Genomic DNA, 19616 nt, shown 5'->3' on the forward strand with positions numbered 1-19616 from the left:
ACAGGACCAGAGCTTTCTTGTTCTGATTAAACTGGAAGCATTTAGATGTATTAAATTAGGGAAACTGGTTAGGAAGCCATGACAGTAGTCCAGACTATAAGTAGCAAGCACTTGAAATAGAGAGTGTAGACAGACAGGCATGATATGGGCTATTATGACCAGTGTGGTGACGAACGTACGTGGACGTGTATTTTGGTGAATGTTTATACACAGTCATTTGGGGTATGTACCCAGGAGTAGAATTGTGGGGGGCTGGTATGAATGTTCAGCTTTGGTAGATACTACGTTAGTTTTTCAAAATGATTATACCTACTTACCTATCTACTAACGAAGTATGAATTTTTCAGTTTCTCCACCTCTTTCCCATACTTATTATTGTCAGTCTTTTTCATTGTAACCATTCTGTGGTGGTGTGGTAGTGTTAATTTGTACTTCCCTAATGGCTAATGGAGATAAGATCTTTTATATGCTTATTGCTACTTGTGCGTCTTCTTTTGTGTGGTGCCTAATGAAATCTTTTGCTGCTTTTTCTGTTGAGTGCCTTTTCCTTGCCAATTTGTAGGAGTTTGGGTTTTTTTTTTTTAAATATGTTATGAATATGAGTCCTCCAAGTCCTTCATCAGTTATGTGCATTGCAAGTATCTCTCCTCACTGTCTTTGCTTGGTTTTTCCTGCTCTTAATGGTGCCTTTTGGTAACCAGAGGTTACATTTAATGGAGTATGATTGGTTACTTGTTCTCTTGTATTAGTGCCTTTTATGTATTTCGGAAATTTTTGTCTACCCCAAAGTCATGAAGATATGTTTTCTTTATTTTCCGCTAAAATCAATAAAAAAAACATTCGGGAGGTTAAACAATTTTAGAGATCACAGCCCCAAAACCTGAGTATGTGCCCTACCTGGAATCGAGCCCACTGACAACCATTAACCAGCTGTTCATCCCTAAATTTTGACAGGATGTTATATAAGTGGAATTGTAACCCTTCGGGATTGACTTTGTTCACTCAGTATAATTCTTTGGAGATTCATTCAGGATTTTTCCTGTGTCCGTATTTTTTTTTTTTTTTTTTGAGATTTTTTTTTAATCATGAATGGGTGTTGAATTCTGGCAAATGTTTTTCGTCATTGATTGATATAACCATATGATTTTTCTCCTTTAACCTTATTAATATGATGGATTATACTGATTGATTTTTGAATGCTGAATTCGTTTTACATCCTTGGAATAAACCCCATTTGGTCATGGTATATAGTTATTTTTATATCATATTTAATTCTATGTGGCACAATTGGAGAATAATATATAATAAGAATTCCTGTAAGACCTGGAATTCATGTTATATCCTCAGCATCTGGAATAATGCCTATTGCATGGTAAGCACTAAATAAATATTTGTTGGATGGCTAGCAGGAAGGGAGGGAGGAAGGGCAGGAGGGAGGAAGGAAGGGAGGAAGGAAGAGAGAAAGGGAGAAAGGAAACATACATAAATGAGGCCAGAGAGATCAGAAAGGTTCAGGAATAGGAGATGTTGTTCATGGTCTACTTGCGAAGAAACAGCAAATACGAAGATACCTGTAATAGGTTGTAAAAAAACGACATGCCATGAGAAGTACATGAAAAGTGTTATTGCCCTGGCCGTGTGGCTCAGTTGGTTGGAGCATCATCCCATACACCAAAAGGTTGTGGGTTCAATTCCCGGTCAGGGAACATACCTAGGTTGTGGGTTAGATTTGCTGGTTGGGTGCATACAGGAGGCAACTGATTGATGTTTCTCACATCAGTGTTTCTCCTCTCTCCCCACCCCCCTTCCTCTCTCTAAAAAATCAATGAAAATATAGCCTTGGGTGAGGATTTTTTCTTTTTCTTTTATTAAAGTGTTATTAAGGTTCAGAGGAAGTAAAACTTCATTTCACCTCAGGGGATCAGAGAAGTTGTCAGTGGAGCTAGAGGTTTTGAAGTTGCTTTGTTCTGAATTGTTTGGTTTAAAAAAAAAAAAAAAAAAAAAAAAAAAAAACCAGCCTGGACTTGAAGAGGTGTTGTGGCAGAGAGGGATGGGGGTGTGGGACTGGACTAGCCTTGCCTGCTCTGTCATACATTTATCAGCATTTCATAGGCGGCCATTTGTCAGCCTGCACTGCTTCCTTGGGAGCTGACCTGTCAGCCTCGATGCTATCTGGAGCAAACACCTTTATATTGTTGACGAGGGAGCTGTGTGTGGTTATGCTGACATCTGCACCCCAGAGATTCGGAAACAGCTCTTTCTGTAGAGACTACCCCTGAAAGGCACACATCAACCAAACACAAGCTGAACTATTAACAATATCTTTTTAAATGCTCCTGACCCAAACGTATACATGTGTATGTGTGCCCTGCGGCATGTGTACACACAGCACACATGGAGTTTAGTATTTATGTTTTTTTTCTTACCTCTGCTCTGTCTGGCTTGACCCTAACCCTCATTTCTGTCTTAGGCTTATTAGGCATCAGTTCAGTTCCCATGACCTACTACTGCAGTGAGAAATTCATGGAATAACATGATTCATTCATTCATTAAATACATATTTATCGATAACCAGTTATGTGCCAGGCACTATTCTAAACCCTGAGGATGTGGCATGGGATTAAAACAGAACCAAGCCTTGCCCTCATGGGGTTTACATTCTGGGAGACACTCAACATAAATATGGTATTCAAGGTGGTGTAAGTGCTAGGAGACCAGTACAGCAGAGTAAAGAGAATGTGAGGGTTGGGTGGTTAGAAATGGCCTCTTCGATAATAGAGACTTGAAAGAAAGAATAAGCAATGGGAATATCTGAGGGAGGATTGTTACAGGCAATTGGAGCAAGCAGAGCAAAGGCCCTGAGGTTGGAGTATATGGCCCCTGCTTAAGGGCCACATACTCCATTCTCTGCCCATTCTGGCCAGAGCAGAATGGACAGAGAATGGCAGGAGATGAGGTGAGAGATGTGGGAGGAGGGGCCCCCCTTGGCCACGGTGAGGTGGCTCTTACTCTGAGTGAGATGAAAAGGCATTGGAGGTTCTGCGCACAAAATGAGATGTTCTAGTTTGTAAGTACTGGGGATATAGCAGTGAAGGAGACAGGCGGGAAAATCCTAAAATTATGCGCTTCAGAGAAGTTTTACAAGGGTTTCTCTGTGATTCTTTCAATGCATTGTGATGTGGTGAAAAGCACAATGTACAATGTACGAAAGTTAGGAAACTTGCTTTCTGCCCTTTGCTTGGTGTGGCGTTGTTGCTTCGGCTCGCCATGTCTTAGTGGGGTCCCCATCCATCAACTGAGATGTTATGGTTTCCCAGGCTCCACCCTGTGAGTTAAAGTACTGTGAGTGTGAGTCTGTATTCTTTCCTAATGGAATAATTGCTGTAAAGTGTTTTCATCCACATCTAACTTCCTGATCTAAAAAGTGGGAATGCCACACAACTCACTGCATGGTGATAAAACTGTTTACAAAGTGGAATGCATTCCAAGGTCACCCCCCCCCCCCCCCCACTTCTGGGGCAAAAAGGGAGAGAGACGGAGCCCACGTTCAGCCTGCAGATGCACCCGTGCTCACTGTTAACCTCGCAATAACATGGGGGCCCGTGGAAAGCTTTGAGACAGCCAATGACCTTTCCCCCCTCGCCTCACTCCTTCCCCTTCAGGCCTGGAAGAAACGCTGGTTTATCCTGCGGAGCGGCCGGATGAGCGGCGACCCCGACGTGCTGGAATACTACAAGAATGACCACTCCAAGAAGCCCCTGCGGATCATCAACCTCAACTTCTGCGAGCAGGTGGACGCGGGCCTGACCTTCAACAAGAAGGAGCTGCAGGACAGCTTCGTGTTCGACATCAAGACCAGCGAGCGCACCTTTTACCTGGTGGCCGAAACCGAGGAGGACATGAATAAGTGGGTCCAGAGCATCTGTCAGATCTGCGGCTTCAGCCAGGCGGAGGAGAGCGCAGGTAGGAGAGCACAGACCTTCTCCAAAGGGCAAGGTGCGCCCTGGGGGAGGGTTGGGCGGTTGGGGCTGTGACGGGGCCTTCAGACTCCTAGAATAGGGAGAGCAGGCTGTCTGCTAAAAGCTCCTCTTCAACAGAGGAGTGATAGGCAGAGGGTAAGAGTGTGAAGGGGTTGCCAAACATTAGAAGGACCCCTGGCCCTGATGACCCTCCCATGGGAAACTGAGATCTGTTGGGGTTGTGATGAAGCTGAAGGTGCTTTGTGCTAAAGGTAACGTCTTCAGGTACTTCGGCGCCACCCCATTTCTCAGCCCTGTGCCTTTCTCCCCTCCCCTCACTCTCTAGCACTCTGTGCCCTGTTACTTACCCGCCATCCCACAGGGCAGCTCTCACCTTGATCCATTTTCTGGTCCACCTGTCTGACTAGCCCAGTGGTCGGCAAACTCATTAATCAACAGAGCCAAATATCAACAGTGTAACAATTGAAATTTCTTTTGAGAGCCAAATTTTTTAAAACTTACACTTCTAACGCCACTTTTTCAAAATAGACTCACCCAGGCCGTGGCATTTTGTGGAAGAGCCACACTCAAGGGGCCAAAGAGCCGCGTGTGACTCTCGAGCCACAGTTTGCAGGCCATGGGTCTAGCCCATCTATTTCACACCATCCACATAGTTACACTTGCCAATTTTTTTTGGGGGGGGCAGGGGGAGCAGAGAAGAAGGGGGCTGGGGGATTATTATCGATGTATAATCCAGTGTTCATTTCTATGCATTTGGGAGGGGACAGGTGAGAAGGGGAATGCTTATTTACATTTGTGTATTGTTAACCTTCACAAGGAATAGCTCAGCTTTTCTAGATGAGTTTTAAATTGCAGTTCTCTTTGACATTTATTTGGACTCATCCCCAGCTATAGGATGATTGAGCTGGGGATGAGTGTTTTGTTTGTTTGTTTGTTTGTTTGGCAGGTAGAGAGCCTAAATCAGTAGTTCTTAAACCTGGTTGCACATCAATTAAAGAAAAGCATGTTGCCCAACCGGTGTGGTTCAGTGGTTGAGCACTGACCTATGAGCCAGGAGGCATGGTTCCATTCCCAGTCAGGGCACGATCCCGGGGAATTGTGGGGGTGGGGTGGGGGGAAGATGGGCATGCAAGAGGCAGCCAGTCAATCACTCTCTCTTATCATTAATGTTTCTCTCTCTCTCTCTCTCTCTCTCCCTCTCCCTTCTTCTCTGAAATCAATAAAACATATATTTATAGAGAAGCATATAAAAGTCATTAATGCTGAGAACCCATGGCAAATCAGCTAACTAAGAATCTTTGAGGCATTCCTGTCTTTTTAAAAACTTCATTCCAAGTAGCAATGGTTTTGAATAAAGGCCACACAGCTAGAAATGGCTGAGCCAAGATTCTACCCTGACCCAGGTCTGACTTTCCGTTATAACACTAGGAGCCTGGTGCCTGAAACTGTGCAAGAGCAGACCTTCCTTCCCCTGGCTGCCGGCACCAGCTTCCCTTGCAGCCCCGGCTTCATCTGGAAGGACGTTTGGAATGATGTCCGGTCCAGTTAGCATATTACACGTTTATTATTACAGATGTTGTCTCTTTCTCCCTGACCTCCTGAAATACGACCACCTGGCAGAAGCACGCCCGGGTATTTTTGCCTCTTTGGACACTTCGATGGAAGCACTCCCTGACCCCTTCCACCAGGAGTGTAGCTGGCTTAGGTTCCCTCCTCACCAGCCTGTGTTGCTCACATTGCAGGGCTGGGATATTCCAGGAGTTCTGTCATTCTAGGCTTTCCTGCAGTCACCGGGCTCCGTTGGTGAGTGTGTGGGCTGGGGCGAGGCTGTCTGAGTTTAAATCTCAGCTCTGCGATTATGTGAGTCACTTGAAGCCTCGGATTCCTTTTGCAGAACAGAGATAAATCATCATCTACCAGAGCTTCCGCTTCTCCGTGGGTTCAGGTCAGACCATAGCCCCACTGCCTGTGCACCTCAAGTTTCACATCTCCCACAGGGCTATCCACAGAGGTACCCCTTGGGGTTCTGTGCAGAGATACCCCCCCAGCAGCTGTGCCATGCAATAGCCCTGCCTGCTGCGTGGGCCCGAACAGACTTCTTCCTGTAGGGACCTTCCTTCCAGCTCATATCCCTTTTTCTTTTTTTTTTTTTAAGAGTTGCAATAGGACCCATTAAAAAAAAAAAAGAAGGAAGGAAAACAACTTCTGTTTTTCACGTTCAGCTGGAAGAGGTTCTGTGGCAGATGGAGTCTTTTTTTGTAATCTTTCTTGCCACTCTCAGCTTCTGCTGTCTGCTGCCGCCCTCCAGTTCCTCACATATTCCAGCCAGAAATGCCTGCAATGAAACCTGTCTAGGAACAAGACCAGACCAGGAGTAACACTGAGTCTGACAGTCGACAGAAGGGTGGAGAACACAGCCTCCTGATAGGAGAGAGCCCTTCCTAAGGGAAGGGAACCAGAGATGAGGCCCACGGAGGGAAAACAAGTCCAAGGATGAATGTCTCGATTTCATATCACACGCGTGGAGATTTGTTTGTTTCTTTGTTACGTGCAGGTGGGCACTCATAAGCACATGTAAGAACCCTGCCTTCCTCTGCGAATCAGAATAGCCTTCAGCCCCCGAGAACGGAGCAGAAAACTTCTCTGAGCTGTGCCTCTGAGCTGGGGGGTCCAGTCCGCACATTTGTGGCCCGGCCACGGGCAGCTGTCCCTGACCAGATGTACCACACACAAAAAGAACCAGCTCTCAGCACAGCGCTCTGGTGAATTATTCATGGGCTCAGGAGTCATCCGCTGCTGGGAAAGCCCGCACCCCTTTGCATCCTATCTGCCCTTCCCTCTCAGCCCCTCCCTCTTCCAGGGCCTGCACGGCCGCTTTCACGTGGACCCTGAAAGGCAGGCCGGCTGCCCTGGAGTCCCAGCCCTGCCATTTATTTGTCCACAATCCTATGTAATAAAAGGGTAATATGCAAATTGACCCTAATGGCAGAACGACCGCTGGACCAGTCACTATGAGGTGCACTGACCACCTCTTGGTTCCTTTCCCCGGCCGGCAGGCTCCAATCGCCTGATGGCCACTGCTGCAGGGGCGGGGCCAGCGAGCAGGCGGGAGCAGCCGACCTCTCAGTCCCTTCCCCTGACCATCAGGCACGGATCACCCAATGGCGAATGGGGAACCAGGAGTGGGTGGTGGCAGGGGGCGGGGCCGGCTTCCGACAGCTGGGGAAGATGGCCCTGATCGCAGACCAGGCCTAGGGACCGTACCCATGCACTAATTTTGTGCACCGGGCCTCTAGTGTTAAATAAGCCAGGCCTCTATGTGTCTGGGGCTTTGTCGCCTGCACAGCGGGGATAATCTCCCTCCCAGCGCCATTGGGGGGAGATGGGAAGGTGTTGGGGCGCACAGGGGAGCCGTGGCAGCTGGTGGCGCTGCTCCCCATGTGGTGGTGGTGTTGATGATGATGTTTTACTTCAGGAGGTCAAAAGGAGTAGGACAGTGATTGAAGTATCTGGTGTTTGTGGTGACAGTCTACAGAGCACTTGGGCAGTCTCCTCTGAGGATAAAGAAACAAATTAACACGTTAAGCGCCAAACCTGTTTTGTCTCCCTATCTGTTTAGCCCTTGGTATCTGATTTCACGGATATGCTGGCGGCCGGAGACTGACAGTTCCAAATGGAAAGTATAGTCTCAGGCACCGGTGACTGACATGGCACGTAACGGGTTGGGATAGGCGGAGCTGCTAGCATCGTTCCTGTTGCACAAGTGATGAAGCCGAGGGTGAAAGGCCCAAAGTGATGGGGCCACAATGCATTGTCACCAGGCCTAGAGCCAGGCCCCTTCGCTCCGTCCTGGGGCTGTGCTCTGACTCTTCCCCATGTGCCCTAACCCCCTTTGCCCACCCCTGTTTACCATGGCGGCTTGTCCATCACAGAATAGCCAGCGAGGGGAAGCAGGACGTTTCTAAATCACTGAGAATTGACTATCCGAGCAGTAGAGTGCCGTCTGTACAGTAGCATTAACCTCTCTGAGAGCCACACGGACGGGAGAGCAGGTCCCAGCTTAGAGCAGCCTCAAACAGGAACCAGAGAGTGGGGACGCGAGGCACCAGAGCCCCGGTTGGAGCTCTTGAAGGTTTTGAAAGAAGGCCAGCCAGAGCCCCTCCATGTCCAGTCTCTTATTTGCCTTTCCCCCCTTCTCCTCCAGCTCCCTGGCAGGCGTTTCACAGCATTCACGTGTCAAACTCTGTGGCACAAAGACTCTTCAGAGTTGAACAGGCTGTTTTTATGCCTTCCCCACCTTTTCCCTCCTAAAGTTCTTGGTGAGGCTGTCCTCCCTCCCCTCCCTTAGATATTTTGTAAATATTTAAACTTCTAGAATCCCCTGAGTCTCCTGAGTAGCTCACAGCAGAGTTCTGTTAGCTCCTGTGCCCCATCTGGGATCGGCGATATCCATAGGAATGTTTTGGAGGAAGTCTTGAACCTCCCGAGGAAGAATGTTATCGGAGGTCTTCACACAGCTCCTTCCCCTCCAGAGAGGGTGCTTGGTGCTTAGAGGTCAGGACCCCTTATTCCAGCTGGACTTTTGACCGCAGGGAGGGCTGGGATGGAGCCAGGCCGTGCCCTCAGATGCCTTCTGGTGACCTTGGCCTGGCCCCCGGTGCAGTGAGTGGGAGAGCCAGGGGAGAGACTTGGTGTGAGGAGGTCAGGGGGGAGGGGCGGGGGGAGGCCTTCCTTAGAGAACTTGCCCTTTCTCTCTTCTCATCCCTGGGGGACCTCTCCCTTTCTTGTTTCCTCCCCTACCATGTGCTTCTTTAAAACTGACCTCAGATCTCTCACCTCCTCGGGGGTCCCTTGCTGGAAGCTCAGAGCCAATGTGGGAGGAAACATGCAGCTTCTCCCCAGGCTGACACAGGTCCCCGGAGGAGCAGAGAACAGAGCGGAGACAGACCCGGGCCCCGGCCCAGAGGCGGAGGCTGCTGTCTGAATCACCCACCCTTTTTTCCACTGAGACAATGAGGAAAATAAACATGCAGACCAGTTTCCAGCCAGATCTGAACTCCTCCTCATGGCTTTTTAGAAAAAAAAAAAAAAAAAAATGTTATTCTAAATAACCCTGAAATATCAGGCCTTCCTCCTGGGACATGAACTTTATCCAGACCCCACGGACACTCCTGCCTTGTCCTGGGCCAGCGCAGCCCTGACCTGCAGGAGGCCCGGGCCCTCTGGAGGAGGACAAGGAGCAGGGAGAAACCTGGCCCTCTTCGCTCTGTCCTAAGCCTGGATCCTTCTTTCTGCTCTCCCTTCGCTACCAAACCCTCCCCCTCACCACCCAGCCGGCCAGCGGAGATGAGCCTGGTGTCACCTGCCAAACCCACAGACTGCTGGCGATTTCCTCCCAGCTCCTCAACACCAGCAGCCTGGAGCACTCCCGGCCTCTCTGAGATGCCCCCGCCCTTTTGTTTTCTGACTGACTCCGATGAGCAACAGTGAGCGGCGGTCAAAGTCATTGTCGCACTGGTCCCAGACCAGATTCCAAAGCCCACATGCTTATTTTTGGCTAGACACAAAATGAGGACTTTGAATTCAATGGTAAGGTCACTTTGAACCTCTAACAATTTTTTTTTATATATATAATATGTTTTTACTGATTTCAGAGAGGAAAGGAGAGAAAGAGAGAAACATCAGTGATGAGAGAGAATCGTTGACCGCCTGCCTCCTGCACCATCCTCACTGGGGATCGAGCCTACAGCCTGGGCATATGCCCTGACTGGGAAATGAACTATGACCTCTTGGTTGTAGGTTGATGTTCAATCACAGAGTCACGCTGTGTGGGTGACCCCCGACGATCTTGACTGTCATTACACACCCCATCACGTAGGGCCCTGCATAAGACTCTGAACACTACAAAACTCAGTAGGCATGGTCCTCTCTCTTTCTCTCTCTCTCTCTAGGATTTGAATCTTGAGCCAAAGTTCTAATTTTCAATTTCAGCTTTGTTCCTGATCCCATTTCTTCAATAGTAACTGAGGGGCTTGGGGACCAAAACAGTGATTTTCAGACTTTTTTTTTTTGGCATTGCTCATTAACCCAGTCTCACACGAAACACAACGTGTACAGCAGGTGAGAGGGAGCTGCTGTGAACATTGCAGGGGAGTGAGCTGGACCCCCAGGGCCTGCCACCCGCCGCTCCCACCACCACCACCACCACCTCTCCCAGGGCAGCCTGGGAAGGCTGGAACACGGTGTGAAAATACTATTCTGCGGCAGCTATTTCAGAACAGGCCCTCGCAGACCAGCGCTGAGCTACGAAAGTCTCCCTCAGTCCACCGGGAAAAGGAAAAACACGAGGAAGAAGCAGTCAGTTTTCATAAAGCCAAATGCAGTCAGATTGTAAGACTTCCCTTTATTCTGTTTCCCTTTGTAAAATTGCACATGTCCAAATGTTCCTGGGTGTGAAGGAGTCACAGTAAATAGTCGGACATAATGAAAAGTGTTAGCCCCGTGTCATCTTTTTAAAGTGCACAAACAAAGAGGCAGCGTTCTAACACATCCCTAAAATTGGGAAGTCTGGGGACCGTGACCTGCTGGTGACGTTGCCATCAGGGGCACCGGGTCCTAAGCCGCTGCTTCTGTGCTCATGGCCAGAGTCCCTCCACCTCCCCCTTCAGGTCAAGGCCCACCCTGCGCCCCAGGTGAAGTCAGGCTCTTGGAGACTATGTGTCCCTTTTGCTCCGTCTGCCCCTAACCTTGATTGTGAGCTAGCATCTGCCCCGGGATTTTGCCTGTTCTTGAGTTATTGTCCCTGTTAACCTACCTGTGGTCTCAGATTCCACGTGGGACTGGGCCGGTCCTGTTTCTCAGACCACAGTCTTACGCAACCCCTCGAGCAAGTGGCCGGAGCCCACTGCCCAGGGACAGACTCCTGTCGGCCTGAATGTCTGGAGAGCATCTGCTTCTGCTTTCCCTCAGCACGCCCCCTCCTCACGGACTCTCCTGCCCACAGGTCTGGTGGTGCCAGCCTGTTTCTGGGCTCCCTCCTTCAGCACACCAGTGCCTGTGTCTGCCAGGGCCAGTTCTAGGGACAGGCACCCCAGGAGAGTGTGAGACATGGACCAGATAGCTCTCCACGAACTCCAGTCTCTCCATGTTCTCGGGCCATGTCCGTGTGTCGTCGTCGTTCCCCCCCCCAACACACACACACACACACACACCCCCGCCAGGCTGCCCTGGCGCTCTTCTCAGTCTCAGCCCAGGCCCTCCGCTCTCACCGAGGTTTACCTGCCTTTCTGGCCACGCCTGGTCTGGGCCAAGATATATCTTTCATATAAAAAAAGAAAAAAAATGTATTTTTTAAATTTTCTGAATTTAATTTCAATATCAAGCCCCATCTGGCTAGTGATGGACATTGAAGTTTTGATCAACTTGGGATAAAACTGATCAATACAGGATTTTCTCAGTTAATTCAGGTTCCCCTCTCTCTCTCTCTCTCTCTCTCTCTCTCTCTCTCTTTACATAAATTGGAATATATATATATATATATATATATATATATATATATATATATCAGATAATGATTTTTCCTCCAGCTTTATCAAGGTATATACTTGACAAAACTGTATATACTTAAAGTGCACAGCATGCTGGTTTGATAGATTTATACATTGTGAAATGATTGCCACCAGCAGATTACTAATACATTCAACATCTCAAAATTGAGGTTTCTCTTGCTTTCTCCATGGTTGCTATTCAAGTTCCTGGAGGCTTGGGGAACTGGATGCAGCACGTGGTTGGGAGGGAGGCATGTGTGAGAGACTCAGGGCAAGAACAGGACTCACTCACCATTCTGTCACCCCCACTCAGACACATTGTAGCTGCCTAGTGAATATTCAAATGAATGATGTAGCTACAATATTTGGTTGTAACTTTTGAAATAGTTATACAAAATTACAGCTTAAAAATTTCCCAATTCCCCTCTCCCCACCCCAATATTGTTGGTTTCAGATAGTCACTGTTGAGGTAGTGGGGAAAAGAAACTTTAAAAATACTCTAATATTATTCACAGGACATAGGATCTAAAATTCTGTATATTGAAATCATAGTATAAAGTACAATGAAAAACAAGCCAAAAAAAAGGAAGAAAAAAAAACAAAAAAAACCTCAAAACAGATGATGTACTAACTAGGCAGGAGAGACAGGGTATAACAATAGCCTAAGCTTTATTTTACAAATCTGTCATCTATGTTCACTGTTCCCCACCTTCTCACCCCTTTGTGGATGAATCTATGAACAAAACTCTTTGTGGCTGACAAAACGTATTAGCCAAATAGTCAAGACAGAGAAGAGAGTAGCTTTCATGGCATGAGAAAATTCTAGAATGTTAGATCTTGAAAGGCCCTTAGAGAGGGTTTAGTTCCAAGCTCCTCGAAGGCAAGAAAGGGGAGAGCAATTTGCTCAAGATCGTACAGCTAACTGCCAAGGGTAGAATTGAAACCTGGGTTTTTACTTTTGGCTAATGTCCCATGTGATATTGCTGGTGATATCATCTTGCAATTGTATACAAAGTCCTTAGGATTTATGAAGTGCCTTTATATATATACTGGTTTAAATGGTTAATTTAGTACAAAGCACGGGTCTTGGAAATCCATAAATACATGAGTGCACAACATTGATGAGTTCAATCTAAACAGAGTCTTAGGTAAGTTAGTTTACTTTTCTGAGCCTCAATTTCTGCATCAGTAAAATAGAAACAAGACATTCTTCACAACATTGTTGTGAAGATTACATAAGAATTCCCATAGTAAAGTATAAAATATAGTGTCTGGTATGTGATAAGAACACATTAAGTATCTTAGAATGTGTGGCTGATAAGTTGTCACTGCATTCTCTATGACCTTCACAGCAGTCTGGTGAAGTGTGTACCATGCTAATCTAATCTCCCCAAAACTGAAACATCTTAAACAACTCTATTCTGCCCAAACTCAAAAATGTTTTTACTGTGTGTGATTAATATTTTATCAAATACACTTGTCTGACTTTACTGATTTGAGTTGCATTACTCCTAAGTTGTGGAGGTGCTCAAAGACAAAGATGTCCTTTTAAATGTGTTACTGATCATAAAAGCTAATATACTTTAGAGCTAACCATGTATGAGGCAATGTTCTAAGTGTTTCTCAGATCTTAACTCAAATAATCCTGTGAGATAGATACCAATTTTTTTTATTAATTGATTTTTAGAGAGAGAAATTGATTTGTTCCACTTATTTAATCATTCATTGGTTACATCTTTTTTTTAAAAAAAAATGATTTACTTTAGAGAGAGAGGGGAAAGAAGAGAGAGAGAGAAAATTAGATTTATTGTTCCATTTATTGATGCATTCATTGGTTAATTCTTGTATGTGCCCTCACCAGGGATGGAACACCCAACCTTGGAGTATTGGAAGGATGTTCTAACCAACTAAGCTAGCCAGCCAGGGCACAGTAGATAGCTATTATTATTCCCATTCTACAGATGAGAAAACTAAAGCACAAAGAGGTTCAATAGCTTTCCTTGGTTCATACAACTAGTAAGTAAAGGAGCTGGGACTCAAACCCAGACAGTCTGGCTCCAGAATCCATGCTTTTAACTATGAAGCCTCACCCTGAAATTCTAGACGTGGTTCCTCGCCTCAAGCTGTCACAGTACCTGCACGGGAGCTTCAGTTTGTACACCAGGACCTGGGAAAGACTCACTGCCCGCTCTGCTCTGCTCTGCTCTGCTCTGCAGACCTTCTCGGGCTTTGCCAGTATGTCTGCTCTCCCTACATTCCTCTAAGAGGGCATCACACCGAGGTCTTGCTGCCTTTCACTTCAGCCTAAGCCAGCGTTCTGTGCTGACATAAGCCATAGCTTCAGTTCTCTCTGAACCTAGAACAGATGTTTTCACTCCCTCGATAGTCCGCATACTTATGTGCAGAGCTGGGAGGGCAGCTGTGGGGCGTGGCCACTGGGGAAGGCGTTTTCCCCTCTGATTCATCGGAGCAGTGGCCCTCTGGCCAAAGGTGCCAAGAACGTGTTTCTCACATGATTGATGATGAGAAGGCTTTGGAGTGAGGGAGCAGGGATCTGGGTTCTGATTCTGGGCCTGTGGTTTGCCTGCAGTGTGAACCTGGGCCAGCCCTTTGTTTATCAAGTACTGTTTTAGGACTGTATTAGTTCGGGTGTCTGAGAAGCAGCTGTCAAGATGAGTTGAGATGCGCTAGAAATGTATTGCATGAAACATCTGGACGCAGGTCTGACGCCTGTGGAGAAGAGAAGGAAGGGAACAGGGCTAAGCTGCAGTGTGGATTAAGACCGTTTCAGCCAAGTCAGGGGAAGTTCTCAAGCCCCAGGGCTCCCAGTAAAGGAGTCCCATGTCCCATGGGAACAGGCCTGTCTTCCATCATTGTCACTGCATGAGCACAGCCATGGGCAGTCAAGGGAATGCAGAGGGCCAGCAGCCGAGACTGTCGGTCCATCATGCTGACCGCATCAGGAAACCTGAAAGGCTTATTTTTATGGCCACTACACTGAGATATCAGTGATGAATGGGACATGTACGGTCCACACTCTTAAAGGAGCTTATAGTTTAGTGGGAAGGGATGGATCAAAAAACAAAATCTTTCCATGCTAGCAATAGTGCTTTGATGAAAATAGAGGAGGTAATGGGATAGGGAGTGACTAGAAAACGGCTTAGGTGGGGTGATCAAGAAAGACCGCTCTGGGTATTGGTTTCTGGATCAGTCATACTTAAGTGGTTTTCTTTTCTAATCCCACTGGATATGTGTTTAGCTTGAAACTTAAGAGATGTATGCTTCTCATCTACCTCACGTAGAGCCACACAATAGAATGAGCCCTCGATTTTTGTGTGTAAGAAGCTTGAGTTTGAATCCTGCTTTGGGCATTTCCTAAGAGCTTTGCAACACTGAGTAAGCTCGTTTATTTTGAATTTGCAAAGATCACTGCCTTGACAACATCCAGGCTATTCTAAATGTCAACGTTGTTGAGAGCAATCTATAATTGGAGAACAATTTTTAAAATTTTCTTTTACAATGGCATCAAAAAATAAAATACGTTGGAATCAATTTAACAAAAAGATAAGCATGAAAAGTTGCTCTACAGAAAGTAATAAACATTGCTGGAAGAAATTAAAGAAGACTCAGTAAGGGGAGAGAGATATCCTTTCAGAAGTGGAACATTCAATATTGTCAACATGTGAGTTCTCCCCTGATGGTCCTGTAAATTCGGTCCATTCTCTATCAGAATCCAGCAGACATTTTTGTATTAATTGACACCAAAGAAGATTAGGAAGTTGCGTCCTGCCAGGCCCCTGGCCCCTAAAGTCCCCTATCATGACACAAAGGCCCGCTGAGTCCACATGCACCTCCCGGGACCGGTCCTGGCCCTGGTCAAACCTGGAAGGGTTGTGAACACAGACTTTAAGATATTCTCTTAGGCCAGCAACCTCCCCGGTGGGTGCTGAGGGAGACCATGCACGCGTGGACACTGGCCTGCAGGGCCCACGCACTTGACTCCCTAGCCCAGCGGTTCTCAACCTTTCTAATGTCGTGATCCTTTAATACAGTTCCTCGTGTTGTGGTGACCCCGACCATAAAATTATTTTCATTGCTACTTCATAGCTGTAATTTTTGCTACTGTTAATGAATCGAACGTAAATATCTGTGTTTTGCGATGGTCTTAGGCTCTACAGTCGCGACCCACAGGTTGAGAACCGCTGCTGTAGAGCCTAAGACCATCGGAAAACACAGATATTTACATTCGATTCATTAACAGTAGCAACATTACAGCTATGAAGTAACAACGAAAATAATTTTATGGTCGGGGGTCACCACAATACGGGGAACTGTATTAAAGGGTCGAGGCATTAGGAAGCTTGAGAACCACTGCCCTAGCACAACCCTACAGGTCGCTGTTCTACAGATTTCACAAATCAGAGCTCTTAGATTCAGATGCCACGCCTAGGTTCCACCGCTAATCAGCAGAGATTCAGATTTCCTGATTGATGTTCCTTTCCGCACCACACTGCCTCTCCGGCAGCCAGCGCTCTGCTTCAGGTTAAAGCGGCTAGAGCTCCGCATCCCAGCCTCGCCAGCCCCCCAGAGCAGCCACTGCCGCTGCTCAGGATTCCTGATTAGCTCCCGCCCCGCTCATGTCTGACGCTAGTGCCTCACACCGACTGTCAGTTACCTCTTAGTGGAAGTCACTGTAGAAGGACTCTTATTCAAGTTGGCTAGCTTAAAGATACAGTGGTATTTTTATGGGAAGGTCACAAGGGTCAAATGCATCATTTACATGTGAGCTCATGGTGCCGCCTGGATGGGCTGATTCCTAGGGGAAGACTAATGGGTCCCCAGGCTCCTTGGGGGAAGGGAGCAGTGCAGCCCTGAATGTAAATGTGCTCTTTCCAACTGCAACGTAAGCTTATCGAGCAAGGACAAGACCCACCCTTTATTTAAAATATATATTTTTATTGGTTTCAGAGAGGAAGGGATTGGGAGAGAGAGAGCGAAACATCAATGATGAGAGAGAATCATTGATCGGCTGCCTCCTGCATGACCCACACTGGGGATTGAGCCCACAACCTGGGCATGTGCCTTGACCAGGAATCGAACCCTGACCTCCTGGTTCATAGGTCCCACAATCGGTGCTCATGACCCTTAGAAAACGACCAGAGTGCGCGGGTGAGATGTGCCGTAGGAGAGGTGGAAACAAAGCTTGTCATCCGGTCTCTCTAAAATGAGCAGGACCCTGCGTGGCTCTCCAACACCAGACACACACACACACACACACACACACACACACACACGGCCCAGAAAACCTCACAAGGGACAACAGCTCCTTTACATTTGGATCCTGGAGCTATTCGTTCACTCTTCCATCGTGAAGAGGAAAGATTCTGACACACTTTACTGCCAGGGTATGTTCATGAAACACCTTATTCGAGTCTGGAAGTTTACTTGGACACAGAGCATTGAGTAACAGAGATGGTAGAGATCCTGGCTTCTAACAGCTCACAGTCCAGTTTTACATGTGAATTCCCAGCATAAAACAAACAGCAAAGCGAAGTGCTAGGAAAGGTTTAGGGCAGTGGTTCTCAACCTTTCTAATGCTGTGTCCCTTTAATACAGTTCCTCGTGCTGTGGTGACCCCCGACCATAAAATTATTTTCGTTTCTACTTCATGACTGTAATGTTGCTACTGTTACAAATTGTAATGCAAATATCTGTGTTTTCCGATGGTCTTGGGCTCTACAGCAGTGGTTCTTATGAAGTAGCAACGAAAATAATGTTATGGTTGGGGGTCACCACAACATGAGGAACTGTATTAAAGGGTCGCGGCATTAGAAAGGTTGAGAATTACTGGTTTAGAGGAAGCCACACTCTGTTCTACCTTGAGACCCTATGGAGCTCGTGGCATTGGCTCAGGGGCCTTAGTTTCCCGGCTCGACAACGAGATGCCCCAGTGCAGAAGAGGTTATGTAAGGCTGTGTGACCGGGGACTGTGATGTGCCTCTAAGCCACAGCTCTCTCTCTCCCCTGTGCCCTTCACAGAATCGACTTCTGCTCAAGTATACTGAGAGACGGTCTGCGTCAAGGTCAGGATGCTCTGACCTGGCTCGGAGCCCTGAGATGGTGTTCTTTCTCAGACCCGTCCTCGGAAGGGAGGGAGAGCCCAGTTCCCGCAAGATCTCCTGGGGTCTCATGTTACCGCCTGCCTCCCTCCGCCTCCCCTTTCCTCCTCTTCTGCTTTATAGTTCGTGTGTGTCTGTGTGTGTGTGTGTGTGTGTGTGTGTGTGTGTGTGTGTGAACACTAAGAGACTTACCATATTTTTGAACCTGGGGAATTATTTATACCAGTCTTTAGTAATTTGATCCAGCAAATGTTTATTTACCATGCAGATGTGAGTAATATGGTAAACTCGTCACGAAATAACAGTCCTGCCAGTCGTTATGTCCCCTGACGGGAGTGCACACCACCCCCACGCCCCATGCGTTATGGAGAATACATCTGCGTCCACATCAATGCGTGTTTCTCTTGGTAAAGTAGAAGGACCCCCAGACGAGATCTGCATTCGAGTTCCAGGGTTCCTCTCTGACCTGCTGCACTCTGTGGCCTTGGACAAGCAGCCTCAGTGGCTACTTTCTCCAACTGTGAACAGAGGTTTGGGGACTGGGGAGGGCAGCAGCGATGAATGAGCAGTTGAACTCTGGGGTCTCTTCCAGTTGCCAAGTCATGTGACCGATTGTGTACAGTGAAGCCGTTTTGTGTTTGGCCTTAAATGTATGAATAACTCCTGTGAATGCTGATGTGTGCCAGGGGATTCAGGGCCATTTTTCCTCCTTACATAATTTCAGGCTTGTGGCTGTGCGTTCAAATGTCCTGGCGCTGTTGATCCAATCTCCCCCTTCAGCACCCGTCAGCAGGCTTTGTTTTGAGGATTCTCCACCCACCTGGTCCTTGTTTTCCGATGAAGCTCTCTACAGGGACCACTCACCCCACAGAATCCTCTCCCTCTACTGTTTTAAATATAATTTCATCAATCACCTCCCCATTAGAACCATTAGCATTTTAATCCATTCCACTTCCCGAAATAAAGCAGGTCAAGCCCACAGCCATTTACTACCCTGTTTCCCTGAAAATAAGACAGTGTTCTTATATTAATTTTTGCTCCCAAAGATGTGCTAGGTCTTATTTTCAGGGGATGTCTTATTTTTCCATGAAGAAGAATACGGTACACATTTATTGTTAAATGAAAATAAAGGAAATTTATTACCTGTATACAGTACAGTAGTACGGTAGTTGTCAACACAAACCAGACAAACTGTGAATCTTACAGTATCAAGAATTTACTCATTTATTCAATGACAATCATGTCATCATCTTCTGGAACATCATCATAGCAATCCAATTCCTGAATTTCCTGGTGAATTTCTTGTGACTCCATTTCTTTCAGAATCAGTGGACCAAATCTCTCAAGTTTAGCCTAGGGGGGGTCCTTATTTTTGGGGGGATGCCTTATATTTCACTCAGAAGGAAACCTGTAAGTAGGTCTTATTTTCGGAGGATGTCTTATTTTTGGGGAAACACGGTAAGCATCTCATAGTGACCGTTCGCCTTTATTTCATCTCATTGGCTCCTCGAAAGACCCCTGGGAGGTGAAGGTCTGGGAAGGAGCTGCACAGAGATGGCAAGGTTTTCCCAGGGCCCCCTGGTCCGCGTTTCAGATCCCGGGCCTCCAGGTTCCTGCATCCACATCAGTGCTCTATCTGTTACACTTCGTTCCTTGGCAGTTGGCCGTGGTCGGAGGATAGGAAGGGCCAGCGAGAACTTGGATGGTTTCCCATTTAAATGCTTGATGATACAGAGAAAGGTTTTTTGGGAGAATTTGTTCTTTCATTTGGCTTTCGGAGCTCACTCTGCCCTTGGTATTTCAGTTGACCCTAACCTTTCTACCTCTGCTTTGAACTCAACCAGAGATGGTTAAGCTCCCAGTCAGTGGACCTTAATCTAAATCCCTGTGTAAGCATGACTCACGAGGTCTTACGTGGAGCACCTTGCTTAAGTTTCCCAAAGAGGACACTGGGGTGTGTCCATGACCTG

General features: G+C 47.0%; 1 protein-coding gene across 2 annotated transcripts in view; it reads left to right on the forward strand.

Moving 5' to 3' along the window:
* GAB2 (GRB2 associated binding protein 2) overlaps positions 1-19616 on the forward strand; it is a 146517-nt gene that overhangs the window by 100639 nt on the left and 26262 nt on the right. For both annotated transcript variants that reach the window (XM_084895011.1, XM_084895012.1), the window contains exon 2: positions 3663-3963. In XM_084895011.1, coding sequence (XP_084751137.1) covers positions 3663-3963 — 301 coding nt within the window. The remainder of the gene's footprint in view (positions 1-3662; positions 3964-19616) is intronic.

The sequence above is a fragment of the Pipistrellus hanaki genome, assembly GCF_964339955.1.
Source record: "Pipistrellus hanaki genome assembly, chromosome: 9".
Classification (NCBI taxonomy): Eukaryota; Metazoa; Chordata; class Mammalia; order Chiroptera; family Vespertilionidae; genus Pipistrellus; species Pipistrellus hanaki.